The 20,552-nt window shown below is 43.6% G+C and overlaps 1 protein-coding gene across 1 annotated transcript in view; it reads left to right on the top strand.

Moving 5' to 3' along the window:
• Positions 1-20,552, top strand: part of LOC110070271 (uncharacterized) — a 31,133-nt gene continuing 10,581 nt past the window's right edge. Inside the window, 10 exon segments of the mRNA XM_078386791.1 lie at positions 1-67; positions 2,404-2,853; positions 3,487-3,565; positions 3,829-3,908; positions 4,151-4,289; positions 5,479-6,648; positions 14,198-14,259; positions 15,146-15,177; positions 16,618-16,742; positions 18,765-19,962. Coding sequence (XP_078242917.1) covers positions 2,446-2,853; positions 3,487-3,565; positions 3,829-3,908; positions 4,151-4,289; positions 5,479-6,648; positions 14,198-14,259; positions 15,146-15,177; positions 16,618-16,742; positions 18,765-19,962 — 3,293 coding nt within the window. The 5' untranslated portion in view covers positions 1-67; positions 2,404-2,445.

Below are 20,552 nucleotides of genomic sequence, written 5' to 3'. Positions count from 1 at the left end.
GGGAGCGAGTGAGCCCCGGGCGGAGGGAGGCGGCGGAGCAACAGCGATCTTACCACCCGAGGCCGGGGTAAGTAAGCCTCCTCTCTAGGGATCGTCCCTAAAACCCAGCGCCTCCTCCTCCTCCTCCTCCGGGAGCTCCTTCCTTCCAGCCTGCTAAGGGGAGCCCTCCCTGCCTTGGAACTGGGAGGATGTGAAACCAGTTTCCTTGCGACTGGTGGGACTGGGAGGGTTGGGAAGATGGGGAAGGATCAAGAAAGGGGCTCCCCACCCACCTGGGCTGTCCCTGAATAATAATAATAATAATAATAATAATAATAATAATAATAATAATAATAATAATAATAATAATAATAATAATAATAATAATAATAATAATAATAATAATAATAATAATAGGTTGAAACGTGAATCTGTTATATAATACCAATCAATGTTTTTATAGTTTTTATAGACTGTGCCTAATGTTTTTGAATAATAATGTTGGAACTGCAGAGCTGGAAAGGGACCCTATGGATCATTGAGCCCAGCCCCTCTTAAAGAGGCACAGAGGGGAATCGAACTCCCAATCTCTAAGCCACTATTCAGCAGACGGGTGGTTGTCTTTATAGGGGATCCAACCGAGTTTTTTTAGGGCAGGATTTCAAGCAGGTAGTTGAACCCCAGCTCTGCAGAAAAAAATCTCTTGTCCTGTTGGAGGCATTTTTGAAAAACAGCTGCAACGTTCTCCTCCTTGATGGGTGAACTTTGTCAATCTCTTGTGATTTATTCTCGAAGGCTTTCACGCCCGGGATCTGATGGTTGTTGTGGGTTTTTCGGGCTCTTTGGCCGTGTTCTGAAGGTTGTTCTTCCTGACGTTTCGCCAATCTCTGTGATACTGGCCACAGAAACTGGCGAAACGTCAGGAAGAACAACCTTCAGAACACGGCCAAAGAGCCCGAAAAACCCACAACAACCTCTTTGATTTATTTAAAATATTTTTGCCCCACCTTTCTCCTTGAAAAAGGACCCAAGGTGGCTGACATCATGAAAAGACAACATTTCAAGCTGAAAACAACGCGTACGGAGGTGAAGTTCTCAGGACGTTAGATCTCAAGCAATTCCTCTGCATCTTCAGATCTCCAGGCAGGCAGAGAAATCTCAGCAGGAGGAAGAGGAGGATTGTTGTGTTGTTATGTGATGTGACGTGGGTAGCATGCTTGGCCACCCGTCTCCAGCCTCCCTCCCAGCTCACATTGGTCCTGCGTGCAAGTGTGTGCTCTGCTCCTCTGCCCTGGGGATGCATCGCAAAGCAGGGAGGGGAAGGTGGCCGTGTAGAGAGCCAGGGTGTCCCCTTCTGACATGGACGGAACAGCAGGGCAAAGAGCCACCACCATTGGGGCTCGTGAGCCCTGGATAAAGAAGAAAGTTATTTTCGGTGTGTTCTTCCCAGCCCACACAGAAGACAACCAACATTCTCCTTCTGAGAGACACTTTTCAGATTCTTAGGAAAACTCTCTCATGGGCTAAAGCATCCCATATTCTTATGCCCCCATCGTGCCCAAGCCATTGAGTCTTCTTAGGTGCATGAAGCCCTTCATTATCCAGGTCTTGGAAATTAAAGCCTTCGGCTTCCTATTTGGGCTTTTTACGATAATTCCATACCATATACAGGGTTGTTGGTTTTCTCCATTTCTTAGCTTTGGTGTTTCACAGAATGATTGCATTTATTTCCTGTGGTAGCAGACAATACTTCCCTCTCTGAGGTAGAGAGGGAACTGTTTTTCTTTTCCCTTCCTTTTTCCCCCAGTCAGTTAGTGTTCTGGCAGTGTGCGTGTGAGTTATGGAGTCAGAAGAGCACAGTTAATGTGAAGTGTTCTGTCAGCAATGGAACCAGTCAGTTAGTTAATAATAAAGTAAATTAAACAGTTAAGCTCAGTAATGTAACAAGGTAACATTTTCACAAAAATATTATGCTTGGGTTTTTTTATATATAAGAAGAACTGTGAGTAAACGGAAACCTTTTATTCTTATTCATATTAGAGTCTCTAAGTGAATGTATTCAAACAAATAAGTGCCACTTGAGGTAAACCACTTGTGGTCTGTTCCTGGCAGAACCATTTTTATTTCCTGCATAATCAGAATGTTATTATTAAGGGTTACACTAATTTTTGCTCACATTAAACCCTCCAGTCTGTCTGGGGGGGGGTCTTCTTCCCAGTCTTCAGAAAATGTAAAGCAGAGACACAGAGTCTAGAGAGAAACAGAAGTGCGGAGATGAGGAGATGTTGAGGACAGAGTCCTGGCAGCTGTATTGATTATGTGTCTGTCAACCAGAGCCATCCTTGGATTGGGGCATTAAATGTGACATAACCTTCCTATGTCTTATTGTTTCCCCAAGTCTTGTTATTTCTGTCATTCCTATAGAGAGAAAAAGACCTATTAATTTCTTCAGCTCTTTTGGAGGAGATGAACTTACAAGACTCTGTCAGTGCTGAAGCTGGGAAAGAATCAGATAACATGGAGGTGTGGAGCAACAAGGAATTCCCAGAAAGAACAGCACAGAGCAACCTTGATACAGACTCTCTTGGTCTAGAAGTCCAGTGCCAGCATTTTCGGGAATTCAGCTACCAGGAAGATGAATGGCCCAGGGCGGTTTGTAGCCAACTCCACCATCTCTGCCGTCAGTGGCTGAAGCCAGAAAAACACACCAAGGCTGAGATCCTGGACTTGGTGATCCTCGAACAGTTCCTGGCTGTCCTGCCCCCAGCGATGGGGATCTGGGTCAGAGAGTGCAAGCCGGAATCCACTTCCCAGGCTGTGTCCCTGGCGGAAGGTTTCCTCCTCAGCCAAGCAGCGGAGAAGGAGCAGGAACCGGTGAGAATTTCAGTCAGCCTGAGGGGCTGAGAATTTGCCTACTCCTTGATGGAAATTCTTCAGCCAAAGCATGCTCCCCATTCTTCTTAAAGCTGTCATCCTGTTCTGTACCATCTGTCTAATTTCTTTCTCCATCCCTGTACAGTGGTGCCTTGCATTATGACGTTAATTCGTTCCAGAGAAATCACTGTAGAATGAAAACATCGTAAAGCGGGGGGAAAAGCATTGAAACCCCTTCAATGTGTTCCAATGGGATCAAAACTCACTGTCCAGCGAAGATCCTCCATAGGGCAGCTGTTTTCACTGCCTGTCTTGTGAGGAATCCGTCCCAGAAAACAGCGGGGAGCCATTTTTTTTACTTGGCAGCCATTTTGAAACCGCCGATCAGCTGTTTTAAAATCGTCATTTTGCGAAGAATCAGTTCCCAAAGCAGGGAACCAATCATCGCAAAGCAAAAAAAAACCCATTTAGACCATCGTTTTACGATCGCAATTGTGATCGCAAAAAGATCATCGTAATGCGGTTTCGTCGTAATGTGGGGCAATCCTAAATCGAGGCACCACTGTATTTCTAGTCAAAATTTAGTTTCCTCGATTGCAGGAGTTTTCAGACTTCTTCTCTGGCTTCCCTCAGGCAGTGGATGCTCCCTCAGACCCAAGAGAGTGGCCTCTCCATCGGAAGGACAAGAAGGGTGGAGGAGTTCCCTTGCCCGGTAAGAATATTGTCAGCAAATTTCTCCTTGGTTTACATTTCTTATCTCTTTCCCAGGTCCATGAATTGCATTTTAAGCCCTGTGCCTTCACTTAGGCGTTTAAGCTTTTGTTAATGAAAACAATAAGAGAGACTTTTCCTCCTCCCCATTAACTTCAGAGTAGACTTCGGTCTAGATGGGTGGGGTATAAATTTAATAAACAAACAAACAAACGTAAGAGATAAAATGTTTTTGACAAAGGAGCCCCTTGGTCTCCCTTGCAGACTCTGGAACCACGCTGGGGACAGATCCTCACTCATTTCTTGGTGGAAGAATGGAAACAGTGCCTGGGCAGCCGGAAGAGGTAGGGGGAAATGAATGGGGAGATGTAGGGGGGGAGCCTTGGCCCATCTCTCCATCATACACTTCCCGGAGCTAAAAAAAGTCCTCCCTGTTCTGTTTGCTTCTGTAATAGCTTCTCGTATGAAGGCTGGCACAAGGACAGATGGAAGGGTTGAATCCTGTGTACAGTAACCCTCTGCTGTCTCACTGGCATCTGTTACAGGAATGTCATTTTTCAAAAAACGAAGTTTCCTTTTACTCCAGGATCCCGTCGCTCTTGAAGACGTGGCTGTGTCTTTCACGGATGACGAATGGGCCTTGCTGGATCGAGGCCAAAGGGCTCTGCACTGGGAAGTCATGGTGGAAAATTTTGCTAACGTGGTGTCTCTGGGTAAGCTTTTGTGTACGTTCCTTTGTGGCCTTTTTTTCAGGGAGGTAACCAGGTTTGCTTCTTTTAGGATATAGGAAGCAGCAAACCAAGCGAAAAATAGAAACCCTATATTATGGCATCTCTATGATACTCTCATTTATCTCCCATGTCTGAGGAAGAACATGGCATACAATCACGAAAGGTAGCTCCCAGATTTGCTCATTTAAAAAGTTTAATGATGAATTAAATATATTTATTTATTTATTACAGTTCTGTACTACCAGTCTAGCGAGGGTCCACTATGAGTGGTTAAATTAAAGATCAATTGATGCAACCAGTTTACGTCTAACACAACCGCAACGTCATATTATGTAGCCTGGTGGCACCTCCTTCCCAAGGGTGTTGAGAGACAGAGCCAAATGTGTCCTGCGTGTGATAGATGCATGGCTAATTGTGACTAAGTTTATAGTTAGTTATAGGGACGTGTTGGCACTGCGGGTTAAACCACAGAAGCCTCTGTGCTGCAAGGTCAGAAGACCAGCAGTTATAAGATCGAATCCACGCTACGAAGTGAGCTCCCGTCGCTTGTCCCAGCTCCTGCCAACCTAGCAGTTTGAAAACATGTGAAAAATGCGAGTAGATAAATACAGTGGTGCCTTGCTTGATGACATTAATTTGTTCCAGTGAAATCGCTGTAGAGCGAAAACATTGTCAAACAAAATTTAAAAAAAACTATTGAAACACATTGAAAACCATTCAGTGCGTTCCAGTGAGCTGAATACCTGCTCGTCCAGCAAAGATCCTCCATACAGCAGCCATTTTCTGGTGCCTGTTAAGTGAAAAATCAGTCCTAAAAACTGTGGGGGTTCATTTTCTTCAGTCAGCGGCTGATCATGGTAAAGCGAAAATCGGTTCCCGAAGCAGGGAACCGATCATCGTAAAACGGGAAAACCTCATTTAAACCATCATTTTGTGATTGCAAAAGTGATCACAAAAACTTCACCGTTAAGCGGATTCGTCGTAGAGCGGGGTAATCGTCCAGCAGGGCATGACTGTAGGTGCCACCATGTGAGCACCGCCCCCTAGAGTCGGACAAAACTGGACAAATTGTCAAGGGGAACCTTTACCTTATAGTTAATTGGTTCTATTCCCAAATTTGAGATTGATTTTTCATTTTCACTGAAGCTGGGTTTTAGTGTTTGTTTGTTTGTTTTTCTTTTAGCTTCTGGTATGAGAGAAGACAGGTCCAAGGAAGACCCGGACGAGGTGTTCTTGGAAAACAGCACTAAGGAAGAGGGGAAACCCCAGAGGAGAAAAGCTGAAATTGAAGAGAAAGGGAATGAATCTTTCTTTTCTCCACATGAACATTTTCATCTAGCGCCATTTGAAGAAGAAACACATCAAAGCCATGACAGTCATCCGCGCGCGGCTTGTGACAAAAGCTTCAGCTGTCAAGCCAGCCGAAATGCTCACTGGAAAACCCACCTCGGGAGGAAACAGTTGGACTGCTCAGAATACAGGAATCATTATTGGAATTGTTTGTCCCCTGAAAAAGATTTGAGAACACACGGGGGAGGAAAACTGTTTGGATGCTTGGATCGTGAGAAGAGCATCAGTCGAAACGCACACCTTGCTCCCCATAAGAGAATTCAGGTGAGGGAGAGACGGTTTCAGTGCTTCGAATGTGGGAAGAGCTTCAGTCGGAGCACGCACCTCGTTTTCCATATGAGAATCCACACAGGGGAGAAACCCTTTGAGTGCTTGCAATGTGGAATGAGCTTCAGTCGAAGCACAACCCTCGCTAACCATATGAGAATCCATACAGGGGAGAAACCTTTTAAATGCCTGGAGTGCGGGAAGAGCTTCAATCAGAACTCAAACCTAATTTCCCATATGAGAATCCACACAGGGGAGAAACCATTTACTTGCTCCGAATGCGGAAAGAGCTTCAGCCGGAGGCCACACCTCATTTGCCATCTGAGCATCCACACTGGGGACAAACCCTTTAAGTGCTCGGAGTGCGGAAAGAGCTTCAGCCGGAAGGCAAGCGTTGCTTCCCACATGAAAGTCCACACCGGCGAAAAGCCATTCAAATGCTTGGAATGTGGAAAGAGTTTCAGTCAGAGGGGGAACCTTGCGTCTCATATGAGAATCCACACCAGGGAGAAACCGTTTAAATGCCTGGAATGTGGAAAGAGCTTCAGACAGAGCACCAACCTAGTTCGCCACGTGAGTATTCACACCGGGGAGAAACCCTTTAAGTGCTCGCACTGTGGGAAAAGCTTCTGTGAACGAAGCAAACTTCGTTCCCATCAACGAATCCACACAGGCTAGAAACCGTTTGGATACTTGGAATGTGGAGGCCACTATCAAGAGACTCGGATGTTGTGGAGTAAGTGATTACAGGATCCATCTTCACGAAGGAAAGGCAAAGGTGTCAGAAAAGGATGCATTTTATCCTCTTAGCTGTTCAATCTATGCGAAATATATTACACAGAAAGCCGGATTAGTTTCAGATGAAGTAGAGAGTAGAAATTGTTGAAAGAAACATCAATAATTTAAGATAGGCCGATGGCAGCATTTTACTGGCATAAAGTGGGAATGACTTGAAACTACTTTTAGTAAAAGTAAAAGAAGGAAGTGCTAAAGCAGGACTGCAGCTGAAGAGTAAGACCAAATTCGTGACGACAGAAGAACTACACAACTTTAATGCTGACAATGAATCGATTGAAATCGAGTTTTTGTATACCTTGGTTCAGTCCTCAATGCAAATGGAGGCTATCGTCCAGAAATCAGAAGACTGAGACTCAGAAGGGCAGCAATGAAGGAATTAGAAAAGATAATCAGGCGTCACTGGAGACCAAGATCATCCACACTCTTGTCTTTCCAATCACCATGTACGGGCGTGAAAGCTGGACAGTAAAGAAAGCTCACAGGAAAAACATTGATTTGTTTGAAATGCGGTGCTGGAGGAGAGCTTTGCAGATAGCCTGGACTGCAAGAAAGACGACCAAGTGGATCCTAGATAAAAATCTAGCCTTAACTATTTCTGAAGGCAAATCTGAGGTGGTCCTACTTTTGGGCACATCATGAGAAGACAGGATTCTCTGGAAAAGGCAATAATAGTGGGACAGGTGGAAGGCTACAGAAAAAGAGGCAGACCAAATACAAGATAGATTGACTCCTTCAAGAAACCACAGGTTTTCGTTTACAAGAGCTGAGCCAGGGCTATTGAGGGCAGAACATTGTAGGCATTGCTCCTTCATAGGGTCATCCTAAGCACAGAACCACAATAATTATATGTGCATGCGTACATATACACTTCCCTCCGTCTTTCTCTTTCCCTTCGCCCTTCGAAGATAATTATAATAATTGTCTCCAAAAATCGTTAATATTTTAAATAAACATGCTTTAAAAAAAAACAAATACACTATGAAGGCCTGAGATTTCCTCCCTATCCCCCCCCCCAAAAAAAAGATAAGTGGGATCCATTTTGACTTTGTGAAGAAAGAGTTCTGTTTCTACCCCACAACGAAACAACCACTGCCTGTAGCTGGAAAGGGTAGCTTGGCAGGATTGAAACAGAGAGAGAGTTTTCCGTAATCTGCTTTCCTGAAGCTTGGAAGAAGAATGAGGCCTGATGGGTTGCTAGCAGGGAAAGGCCTGGACCTTGAAAATTTGATATACTGTATATCCGGGGTGTAGAAGTTACATGAGTTGGCTGAACCTCATGCAAGGACACTGTGTCATTTCCCCTCCATCTTGGTCTTAACTTGGAGATGCACTCTGTGTATGCTCTGAAGATATGCAATACTCCCTATGCTGGTAGCAGGCATAAGATAGAAAAATAAGCTTTCTTATTTGCTTATTGGGCGCTTCTGCTTTCCACCAAATTTGTCTCAAGCCTTTATTTATTTATTTATTCATTCATTTATTATTTATTTACAGTGTTTCAGTTTTTGTTTTTATTTTTCTGGTATTTTTATCTAGCGGCCGGTTCTGATATTACACTTTCACAAATATTTCCTATATTTGTAAACAAATTGGGGGGGAAACAAAGCCAAAGAATATTTTCCACTTAGGATTTATGAGAAAATGTTGTAAAATCAGAAATGTTGGTTGCTCTCAAAATGCCCTAAAGAAACTTTGGACAGTACCCTGGTATCATTTAAGTCGTTTAGGCGTTACCTAGAACTTGTTTTGTAGCTAGTAGCTACATGATTTTTCCTCAAATTTATGTTGTGCTGTCAAGTCAGAACCAACTTATAGGGACCCAAACAGGGCTTTTAAGGTAAATTAGGTATTTAAGGAGTGGTTTTACCAGTTCCATACCCCCAGAGAATTTACATGGTGGAGTAGGGATTCGAACACAAGCCTCCTAGGACACACCACAATGGATATTGTAAAAAATAAACTAGTTACAGATATTTACATTTCTTGTAAGAGTTGTTACTTCCAAGCTCTGTTTTACACAGTAATATGTGCAGCCGACACCTCCAGCATTTCTTCCAACACTTTCCAACAAGACCATCAATTTTATATCTGAATGCATTATGTTAGAAATCAAACCTATATTTAACATTTTTCTTACTCAAACTTTTGTCCACTGCTCTAATTGTAAAATATTAAGCCATCCGTTCCTAATATGTCATTTATTTGCTCTTTAATTTGAGAAATTTGTGTTACAAAAGGGAAGTATAGATTAAAATAATGAAAGATACAGTAAATAAAAATTCTAAAATATAATGTTGCTGGAAGCAGAAGATCAACAGGATTTTCTTAAATTGTTAAGGGAATATGACTTGAAGTGACTTAGTTTGGAGATGGCAATTAATTCCGGTGAAATTAAATCAAATAAATGGAAATTGTCTTAAGTTGTGTTGGAAAGGATGTCAGAAAATTGGTACTATTTCCATGCAGGGTGGGAAAGTGAGAATGCATTGAAGTTTTGGCATCTGGATTTTATGGAAATAAAGGAAACTACCGTACTAAACAAAATTGATAGGTATGTCCTAAAATAGCACTTTTATCAATATTTGATAAGGAATAATGTAATTGTTCAGCTAGAGAATTAATTTCAAATTTATTAACAGCAGCAAGATCAATGATAGCGAAGAATTGGAAATGTATGTTTTCCAATTAAATTAATGGTATAAAGAAATATGGAACATAATTATTCATCATAAGCTAACTCATATTAAAGAGATTGTTAAAGAGGTATACTTTCATAGCTGTCTGAGAATTTATTGATTTTGTGTGCTAAGGGAAGCACAGTCAGAAGGGTTGTTACATGAAGGAAGGAGAATTGCGTTTATTGCATATTCAGCGTCAATATATTTTATATTATTTTGAAGTGTGTTATTAATTCCTTTATAGGCTTTGTTATGTTTATAATGCATTGTTATGCGTTGTTTGTTATTAATAAATAAAAATGCTTGAAAAAAGAAATGAAACCAGATTTCTGACTGGAAAAAAAATTCAGAGGAGAGGTTTTGGATTGGAAATTCACTGAGAGCATAACACACTTATGACTCTGGAGGAACCATGAGTCTCAAAAATCGAGTTTTAAAAAAGGTTGGACGGAGGAACGACAGCCAGGAGCAATATAATTCATAAATCAAATCAAATTAAATTACACAGCAAGTCGGTAGAGGAGTAGAATAATTCAAAAGAAAACACCTTTAAAAATGAAATTAGAAGAAAATAAAGCAAAGGAAAGAGAACAGTGATATTGAGGGGCTGTCACTTTATGATGCACAGAATGTGCTTTTTTATTTATTTTATTTTATTTATATCCCGCCTATCTAGTCAACTCAGGACCACTCTAGGCGGCTAACAACCAAAAAATAATAAATTGATATAATTTTTACTTTTTAATTGATATACTTTTTCTGTCCTTGGCTTTTACTCCCTTTTTATGGAGAAAACCAAGATCTAGACATTCATTTGGTCCAAAAGACGCCTGCTTCTTGGGAGGAAAGCGATGACAAACCTAGACAGTATGTTAAAAAACAGAGACATCACCTTGCCAACAAAGGTCCCCTTAGTCCAGAGGCAAACCTTTTTCGGCCGAGTGCCCAAAATGAGGGGGTGGGGAAGAAACCAGTGGCTGCCATGCCGCCTGGAAGACCAAAACCGGAACAAGAAGTGGCAGTTTCAGGAGGAATCATGGGAATGGACAGGAAGTTAAAGGGGGAATCATGGGGACAGACAGGAAGTTAAAGGGGGAATCATGTGGATGGACAGGAAGTTAAAGGACCCAAAATAGGAAGAGAAAGGGGGAATCCCAGCTGCAGCCACTTCAAAAGGGCTCACGTGCCAGAGGAAAGGGCTTCGTGTGCCAGCTATGGCACGCGTGCCATAGGTTCGCCAACACTGGCTTAGTCAAAGCTATGGTTTTTCCAGTAGCAACGTATGGAAGTGAGAACTGGACTGTAAAGAAGGCTGACCGCCGAAGAACTGATGCTTTTGAATCGTGGTGCTGGAGTAGGCTCTTGAGAGTCCCCTGGACTGTAAAGAGAACAAACCCATCCGTTCTGAAGGAAATCAACCCTGAGTGCTCACTGGAAGGACAGATCCTGAAGCTGACGCTTCAATACTTTGGCCCTCTCATGAGAAGAGAAGACTCCCTGGAAAAGACCCTGATGTTGAGAAAGTGTGAGGGCAAGAGGAGAAGGGGACAACAGAGCATGAGATGGTTGGACAGCGTCATCGAAGCGACCAACATGAATTTGACCAATTAATGACGGGAGGCAGTGGAAGACAGGAGGGCCTGGCATGCCCTGATCCATGGGGTGATGAAGAGTCGGACACTGACTTAACGACTAAAAAACAACAAAAAGGCTTCTTTCCACTTTTCTGACTCTGGGTATCGCAAAGGCGCTTGGGAAAGTGAGTTTGAAAGTGAGGAAGAAGCCAGTGATAGGACCTCGCTCTCCCCCTATCCTGCTATTATTCACCCCTCCATTGCTCAGGTGCCAGACTGGGCTTCTTTTGGGTCGACCCCAGATAGTTTGCTGCCTGAGGCCACGCAGAAATGATCCCAAGCTATAAGATATTAGTACCCTGAGTTTGGGAAAGGAGCTTTTTAAAAAAGTCTCCAAAGGAAAGGAAGGTTTCTTGGCACTGGAGGGAGGTTAATCTGCAACTTCCCCTCCCGTTCCTTCCCAGGAGGATTAGAAAAAAATAAAGCAATCATATTTTGCTGCTTTTTAATGACACCACCACAACTCTGCCACCTGAGGCAGTGACCTAACTGTGCCACAGCATGCCAGCCTTGGGGGCAGGTGTTTGGGTGTGCAGACGCGTCATTTCCACAGCAGCTAAATTCCTAACTTTCCTTCTGCCTGGAAATCCAGGAAACCCCCCCCCCCCAGCAGTTTTTAAAACCAGGATTTTCAGAAGTTTGTTGTTTGAAATGATGCTGCAGTGCATCAGTGCTGGTCCAAACTCCCTCCTTAACCCTTACGCACCCCACCCTGAAGCCAGGCTGCACCATGCATTCCCTGATGTACATTAAAAAGGCAGACTCGCTTGTAAATAACAATAATCATGTCCTCTCAGGTTGATTTTGACTTACGGTGACCCTTTCCAGGAATTTGCAGCTAGAAAATACACAGAAGCGGTTTCTCATTTTGTTCTTCTGTGGGTGTCCTGAAACTGTGCAGTTTGCCCAAGGCCACCCAGGCTGGCTCTTGTTCCAGGAGACATAAGAACCTAAGAGGAGCCCTACTGGATCAGGCCAAGAGCCCATCTACTCCAGCGTCCTGTATCTCACAGGGGCCCCACCACATGCCTCTGGGAGTACCCGGGACAACTAGATACCCATCTCCTGATCCCCCTCCCCTGCATCTGGCCTTTGGAGGTCCCTTTGAAGCCTGGAGATTGTACGTCCCCATCATGGCTTGTGCGATGGACTTTTCCTCCAGAAAGCTGTCCGATCCCCGTTTCAAGGCATCTAGGCCAGATGCCATCACCACATCTGGTGGCAAGGAGTTCCGCAGACTAACAACATGTTGGGTAAGGAAATCTTTCTTTGGTCTGTGAGAGGGAAAAAAGAGCTTCCCTCTATCCACTTGATCCATCCCCTGCAGATACGGGGGGGGGGGGGGATTGAATTCCCAACTTCTGCTTCAGCAGCCAGATATCTATCACACTTGTAACAGAAAAGGGAAGGAGATAAACTAAGAACCCAGGAGACTTAGGTTTCAGTCCCTGCCAAGAGCACCAACCCACTGAGGTCTATTGGTTTCAAAGGTGATGCCTCACCTCCTGCCTCTTCCTAGGAGTTGCGCATGCGCAGGGAAGCACACTGAGGATGGCTGGAGAGGCCAAGTCAGGATAACGTGAAAGGGCTTCGTCCAGTGGCAGCACATCACCCGCAGCAGTGTTAACACTCCACAACTGTGGGTTAAGAGTACTGGCCACAGAAATATTTGCCCAAGGTCGCTTAACGAGCTTTCTAGAGTCCGAGATGGCCACCCAAGGCATAGACAACCATCAGTTTGAGGATGATGATGATGCCAAGAAACACAGTCTGTTTATGGCTGGTGGCTTGTACAATATCAACTGTTAAGAGCTGTTCTGTCCCAATGTGACACTGGGATTTGCACCTCTGCTTCTTAACCACTTTTCGCACGTACTTGGCACATTTTCTCTCTGCATTTTCTCTCTGGTGAGCTGTGAGATGTGTGCTGACACGGAAGCTCTTCCCACACTCCAAGCATTCATAAGGTTTCTCCCCTCGTGTGAATTTGCTGGTGAGATGAGACCAAAGCTTTTCCCACATCTTGAGCATTTATATTTTCTCTCCTTTGTGTGGATTCTTTGATGAGACCTCAGGCTGAAACTCCGATGGAAACTCTTTTCCACACTGCAAACATGTAAATGGTTTCTCTCTGGTGTGGATTTGTAGTGAACTTTCTGGTGACACCCCCCACACAGTTATCCTGTGTCACCTGCAGCACCTGCTGAAATGAAGGGAGAAAACAGGTAAGATCCTGGGTTAGAAAGAGCTGCATATCACATCCACAATTAATGCTCCCACTTAAGGCAGGATCAGAAAGGCTTAAAGGGAGGAGCGGGATTCAGCACTCATCCGTTGACGAAGGTCAGAATGCAAACTGTGTAATACATAGTTTCATAGGAGATCTGGATACAGCCCAGACGGGGAAGCAAATGGATTCTGTTGTTTTGAGCCAGTCTTTGTTACATTTCGGATTTCTTGCTTTTCGAGAAGGCTTCCCACACTGACGCTAGCTCGCTGTATTCCTTCCCCCTTTCTTCCATCCACTCTGGTTTTATATGATTAATCTGTGCTGTCTATTGTTAGGGTTATGGCTGTTGTCTTTAATGTTTTGATCTCCATTTTTGTTCTCTATTATATATGTTGTAACTGCCCCAGTTGTGTAATAATTTATTGATTCTGTCAAATTTGCTCTCTCCCCAGGTATCAGAAGAGCCCATGTGGGGGTCTCTCACCCACCTAACAGCAGCCTTGCTGGTAAAGACCTAAAGGAGAATTTCACAGTTACTTTAAAAAACAAACAAACAAACAGTTCCCATCATCCCCAGGCCAGCCTGCTTGGGGAAAGTGGGAGCTGTAGTCCATGACGGTAATTTCTCAAATCATGTTCTGTGAGGACAATATCCTTTTCTTAGCAAGGAAATTGGAAGATCAGTTTCCCCAAATTTCTGGGGAATCTCCCTGCTCCCATTTTTATAAATGACATTAAAAAAAAACATGTTCTCTCCTTTCTTACACTTGTTTTGCCTCCAACTGCAACTCCAGATACATGCCGGATGCATCAGAAGACGCAGGGCAATTTGGAAGGGCTGGTTTTAGTAAGGAAGGGATTAGAAAAGACAATGTAAGTTACTGGGGACATTATTTCTCACCAAATAAACTGTTGGTCAATCTGATATCTCCTTTTTCATTCAAGGAACTCGAGAAAGTATGGACCGTCTCCCTCCTCCCAGTCGATCCTCACAACCCCCCTGTGAGGTAGGTCTCCAGACTCAGAGACTGTGACCAGCCCAAGGCTATCCAGCGAGTTTTCATGTCTCAGCGGGAAGCTGAAACACCGTAACCATTACACTGCACCACCTCCCTGGGCCTTAACCTTCCTCTAGGAAAAGCTTGCTTCAGAGAAAACTCCATTAAATTTTTGACATCCCACCCTTTCTTTCTCATTATGTTGACGCAACAAAGACAGCCCCAAACATCCTTCCAATGAAAGAGACCAGAAGTTAATTTTAAAAAAAATTTTCAGTATTTATTCAAATGAATCATAGTATCAAAGTGAAGTTGGAAGGGGCCTACAAGGCCATCTAGTCCAACCCCCTGCTCAATGCAGGAATATAATCAAAGCAGAACTGCCAGGTGATTGTCTAAGAGTATAGGACCCCAGTGTACAGCTGATGCCAAAGCAACCATGCAAGCTTTTAAAGTGCTACAGAACACTTCGTCATTTTCATCAGCTCCTTTTTCTAAAGGGCCGGGTTGTCCTCAAGGCTTGCTCCAAAAGAGGCCTCCTGCTGCCCAACGGAGGAAGAGGAGGAGGAGGAGGAGGAGGAGGAGGAAGGCGAGTGACTGTAAAAACAAAAATGTTGCCTCCAGGGATTGGCCGGACAGATGTTTGCTGGCTGAAAAGGGTTAAAATGAATGAGAAGGCCCGGCTTCCTAGAAAGGAAGGAAATTTGAGAAGCATAGGGAGGGGGAGGTCCTCCAATGCCAATCCAACTTGCTATCCTGCTTAGTGAATGTCATTTTATTTTATTGGCAAAGATGCAAGATTTGGATACCTGGAAGGAGGGAAAGTGTTCTTGCAAGGAAGGCTGAGGCTGGATTCCTGCTTTCGGGGGGTTGACCCCCTCCTGCTGTCTGGAAGTGGGATCTGCTCTTTGTTCTTCCCTTGATCTGGTGAGTCAAACAGCTGTGTGGCTGTTGGTTAAAGGATCATGGCGGTTGTAGTCCGAAATATCTAGGCTGGGTGGGGGGGCAAAAACATTTCTTGGCAGGCTTTGATAGGGGATGCAAGGTTGGGAGGCATACGTAGCAGCGGAGGCATCTGCACTATTTGGGGAAGCTACGTTTCTAGACTACAAGTGCCAGAATCTGTGGATGGGGGGATTCTGGGACTTGTAGTCCCAAAAGTAAATTTTCCGAAACTCTGAGCATCTGAAGAGAGCACCTACTGTTTGCCACATCTTCTTGTCCTTTTATTCAATGTCCTTTATTTCTACCCAGACGTTCATGAGTTCTTCCTTTCCCTTCCTTTGGTGTCTCGACAACAACAGTCTTGTGAAGTAGGCCAGTTTGAGGTGCTGACTGGTCCAAGGTTCGCTTGCAAGCACCGTGCCTGAATGAGGGACGTGTTACTCTGCCCTCTCCAGTCTGAATCAGACACCAGGTAGATGCTGTTTCTGCCCATCCTCCAGAGAGAGTTGCTATATTGATAAAATGAATTCGTTCACAAAGCGAACTGAAGAATCTCTGTGGTGTAGTAGAGGTTTATGTGCTGAAAGGCAGGGAGATCTGGGTTCAAATCCTCATCTAGCTGTGACTGGCTGACTATTGGCCAATCACACCTTCTCTGTCTCTCTCTCTCTCACACACACACACACAGACACACAGACACAGACACACACACACACACACACACACACACACACACACACACACACACACGTACTTTACAGGGTTGTTGTGCGGATTTCATAAGGAATGATATATGAAACACATTGAGGCCACCAAAAGGAAGATGGGACATGAATGGTACTATTAACTAACAGATTAAATAATTGTTTTTTTAAAAAAATATATCTAGGTACAGTGATAAGGAACAGCAGCTGTTGGCTGCAGGCTTGCTTTCTTACCATTTCTATTTCCATTTATTTATTTATTTATTTATTTATTTATTTATTTATTTATTTATTTATTTATTTATTTATTTATTTATTTATTTATTTATTAGATTTTTACCCCGTCCCTCTAGACCATGTCTATTAACTTACACCCAACCTTTCTCCCTTGAGGGACCCAAGACAACTTACTATGTATTAAAAAAATAATAGAACTAAAAGGCGGCAATAAATGAGCTTGGAAACTAGAGCTTTAAAACATGACTATTTTAGACTACAGCTCCCACAATCCTCCAGCCAACATGGGATTTCTAGTGCAAAAAGTAGCACTTCCAAATGTTGATGCTAACAGGGGCTGCAGAACTCACTGCCACAAGGTGTACTAGTGGCTGAAAACTTGGACAACTTTAGAAGAATGCTGGATGAATTTCTAAATTCATCCGACTGGGCACTGGGGGAACAGAAAGCCTAGCATGACTCTCCATATGTTCTCTTCTAGGATCTGGTGGTTTTGGAAAAGGCAGTTGTGTATTTCACTGAGAAGTGTGTCTGGCTGCATTAAGACCAGACGTCGCATCCCACAAGGAAGAATGGAAGATAATTTTGGCATTGGAGCTCCTTTAGGTAAGGCTTTTTCTTGCCCTTAAGCGGTAAAGTCAAGTCATAAGCCCTGAGGAGCAGATTAACCCTTCTTCGTTTGTTTGGATTCTTATTATAGTAAGAAATAACATTATTTTATTTTTATTTTTATTTCGGTGTTGCCATTTTGTCCCTTGTAGCCTAGCTGGCTTCTGGAGTCTTTTCAAAGAAGCCTTTTTTTCAAACAAGCCAAACTCTGTCAGAGCTACTGTTCTTTAGCCTCATGACTTCTCGAGACCATCCCAAATATTGTAATTTTAAAAAAACTCATAAATACTCCCTCAATGCTCTTTAGACTTAGAGGACATGCGAGGAAATTTTGCCCACTCCTTCCTCTTTTCCAGTTCTCTCCCTGTGGCCAGAAAAAAAACTCTCACTGCACAGTGGAAAAAGTGTTAAAGCAAGCATCTATCCACATGTAAGGAAGAGAAAAGCATTTAAAGTTTTAAAGAAGTAAAAGTTTACGCTTATATATTGAAGAAATGTGCAGATGAAATGCTCTTCTTATATTGGGTGTTTATCTCGCCACTTAACTTATTTCTTTCTTTCCCGTTTTTAAAAACTCTTTTCAGTTTACAAACCCAGCTTTTTTATGTTATAAACAAAACATTCCTTCGTTTAAAAGATTTAAAATATGCTTGTTTACAAGTTTAAACGATAATGCCAAATTTGGAGTAGTGACATATACGGGCAAAAAAAAAAAAAGACAGTATGAATTCTGCCGCAGAGTTACATGATTGCTCTTTGGTTTTTGGGGCATTTCCAGGTTTCACCTATAAGGAGACAGAAACATTTATCTTAAGTTTCCTCCGTTTAGCTGCAGAAAACAAGCTGCTTTGACATTTTACTTGAGAATGCCGGGTATAATTTTAAGAAACAAATGAATACAACAAAGAGCCCTGTAAGGGAGGCTTAGCTAAGAGATATTCTGAGTGACCCAGAGCTCCCTTTTGAACTTCATAGGGCCCATTTAACATTCTCTACACAATTTTTTCGTTGTTACTCCCCATCAAGTTGCCTACTATGTATGGCGACCGTATGAAGGAGTGATCTCCAAAATGTCCTGTCCTCCATAGCCTTGATCAGCAATTTATTTATTTATTTATTTATTTATTTATTCATTCATTCATTCATTCATTCATTCATTCATTCATTCATTCATTCATTCATTCCATTTATACCCCGCCTATCTGGTCATTACAGACTCAAGCCTGTGGGTTCCTTTAGGGAGTCCGTCCATCTCATATTTGGTTTTCCTCTTTTCCTGCTGCTTTCCACCTTTCTGAGTACAGTGGTGCCCCGCATGCCCCGCATAGCGACGTTAATCCGTTCCAGGATTAGCGTCGCTATCCGGATTCTTCGCTATCCGGGCAGGGAAAACCCATAGGAATGCTTTAAACTCAGTTTAATGCGTTCCTATTAGGGAAAAACTCACCGGTAAGCGAAGAATCCTGGATCCGGCCGCCATTTTCGCTGCCCAGTAAGCGAGGGCAGGGCGCGAAAGTGGTGCGGGCGGCTATTTTCTGCACCCGGCGGCCATTTTGGAACCACTGATCAACTGTTTCCAAAATGGCCGCCGGGTGCAGAAATGATCGCAATGCGATGTTTAGCCTATCTAAACATCGGAATGCGATCGCATTAGCAACCCCAAAAAACGGGTCGCTATGTGGATTCGTTGTTAAACGGTGCGCTCATTAAGTGAGGCACCACTGTATTATTGTCTTTTCCAGAGAATCCTGCCTTCTCATGAAATGCCCATCTCTACACAATATTGGGGCTCAACTAATTGGAATTCAGGAAAGTGATTTCTGGCCATGATGAGGGCATTGTAGCCGTTTTAATTTCCAAATTTTGCAGTTTGATGTCAGTCAACACACTCTCTATAACTCACGGCAGTGTCTGTTTTACCTCACCCCTCTTATTCTTGTTCCGTTGCTCATAGCAACAGTGGACCGGATAAACATTTTAATCTCAGGCTTTTCTGCCCATTATTTTTATCCTTTCCAGGAGATGATGGACGGGAGAGTGAAAATGAAGGTAAACCAGGAAGGATGTTACTGGGAAAAGCCAGGTGGGAAGAAGTTGGAAAGCAGAGAACAAAAGCTAAAACAGGGCCGAAGAAGAGGAAAAAACTGAAAGCGGATCATGCTGTTTGTGAAATCTCAGTTCAAGAAGAATCAGAGAAAGGAAAAGAAAGCATTCACTGCCTTATCTGTGGGAAAAATTTCCGTTGGAAATCAACCCTTGCTCTCCACAAGAGAACTCACACAGGGGAGAAACCCTATAAATGCCTTGAGTGCGGGAAAAGCTTCAGTATCAGCAAAAGCCTGACATGCCATCAGAGAATCCACACAGGGGAGAAACCCTATAAATGTTTGGAATGTGGCAGGAATTTCCGTTGGGCAGACTCCCTCGCCTTACATCAGAAGATCCACTCCGGGGAGAAGCCTTTTAAATGCCTCGAGTGCGGGAAAAGCTTCACCACTAGCAAATACCTGACTTCTCACCAGATCATCCACACAGGAGAGAAGCCGTTCAAATGTTTAGAATGTGGGAAAAGCTTTAACCGGAGAGACATCCTTTTGTCACATCAAATCATCCACACGGGGGAGAAACCGTACAAATGCTTGGAATGTGGAAAGAGCTTTAACAGAAAAGATACCCTGAGTTCCCATCAAACTATCCACACAGGGGAGAAACCCTATAAATGTTCGGAGTGCGAAAAGAGCTTCGGGAAGAGCACAGACCTCATCTACCATCAAAGACTCCACATGGGGGAGAAGCTCTATCAGTGCCTGGACTGTGGAAGGAGCTTCAGTCAGACCTCCATTCTCACTACCCATCAGAGAATCCACACAGGAGAGAAACCATATTTGTGCCTGGAGTGTGGAAAGAGCTTCCGGCAGAAATCAAGTCTGGACAGACATCAGAGAATCCACACAGGAGAGATGCCCTATAAGTGCCTGGAGTGTGGAAAGAACTTCAGGCAGAGGTCCAGCCTTACCTCGCATCAAAGAACACACAGGGAGGAGAAACCGTATAAATGCATGCATTGTGCAAAGAGCTTCCGCTGGCGAACCAACCTCAGTTCACATCAGAGAGTTCACAACCGAGAGAAACCATTTCAGTGTCTGGAATGTGGGAAAAGCTTCAGTGGAAGCGCCGGCCTTATTTCGCATCAAAAAACTCATGGACGGGAGAAGCTGTAGAAATTTTCACCCTAGCACTAATTAGGTAAAGGTAAAGGTTCCCCTTGACAATTTGTCCAGTCGTGTCCGGCTCTAGGGGGCGGTGCTCATCCCTGTTTCCAAGCCGTAGAGCCAGCATTTTTCCAATGACAGTTTCCATGGTCATGTGGCCAGCGCGGCTAGACACGGAACGCCGTTACCTTCCCACCGAGGTGGTACCTATTTATCTATTCACATTTGCGTGCTTTCGAACTGCTAGGTTGGCAGGAACTGGGTCAAGCAACGGGAGCTCACTCTGTCACGTGGATTCGATCTTACGATGGCTGGTCTGACCTTGCAATACAGAGGCTAGCACTAATTAGTCCTTAACAAATCAAAAGGATTTCACACAAGAGGGGAAATATATCTTTGTTCGTACCATGTAAACATCTTAATTAATGGATATGCCTTCAAATATACAGCCAGAGAGAGAAACTATGTACATTTTTACAGTGTTATTAAAGTTTTGATCTGATCGTGGGTCTTTCTCCCGTCACATGCTGCCTAGTCATTTCCGACTTACAGCAACCCTGACAGGGTTTCTGAGGTGTTTGAGTCTCACCCCTGG

Source organism: Pogona vitticeps, chromosome 2, assembly GCF_051106095.1.
Source record: "Pogona vitticeps strain Pit_001003342236 chromosome 2, PviZW2.1, whole genome shotgun sequence".
Classification (NCBI taxonomy): domain Eukaryota; kingdom Metazoa; phylum Chordata; class Lepidosauria; order Squamata; family Agamidae; genus Pogona; species Pogona vitticeps.
Note: the sequence above shows the minus strand (reverse complement) of the source record. Positions and strands in the feature narration are given on the sequence as shown.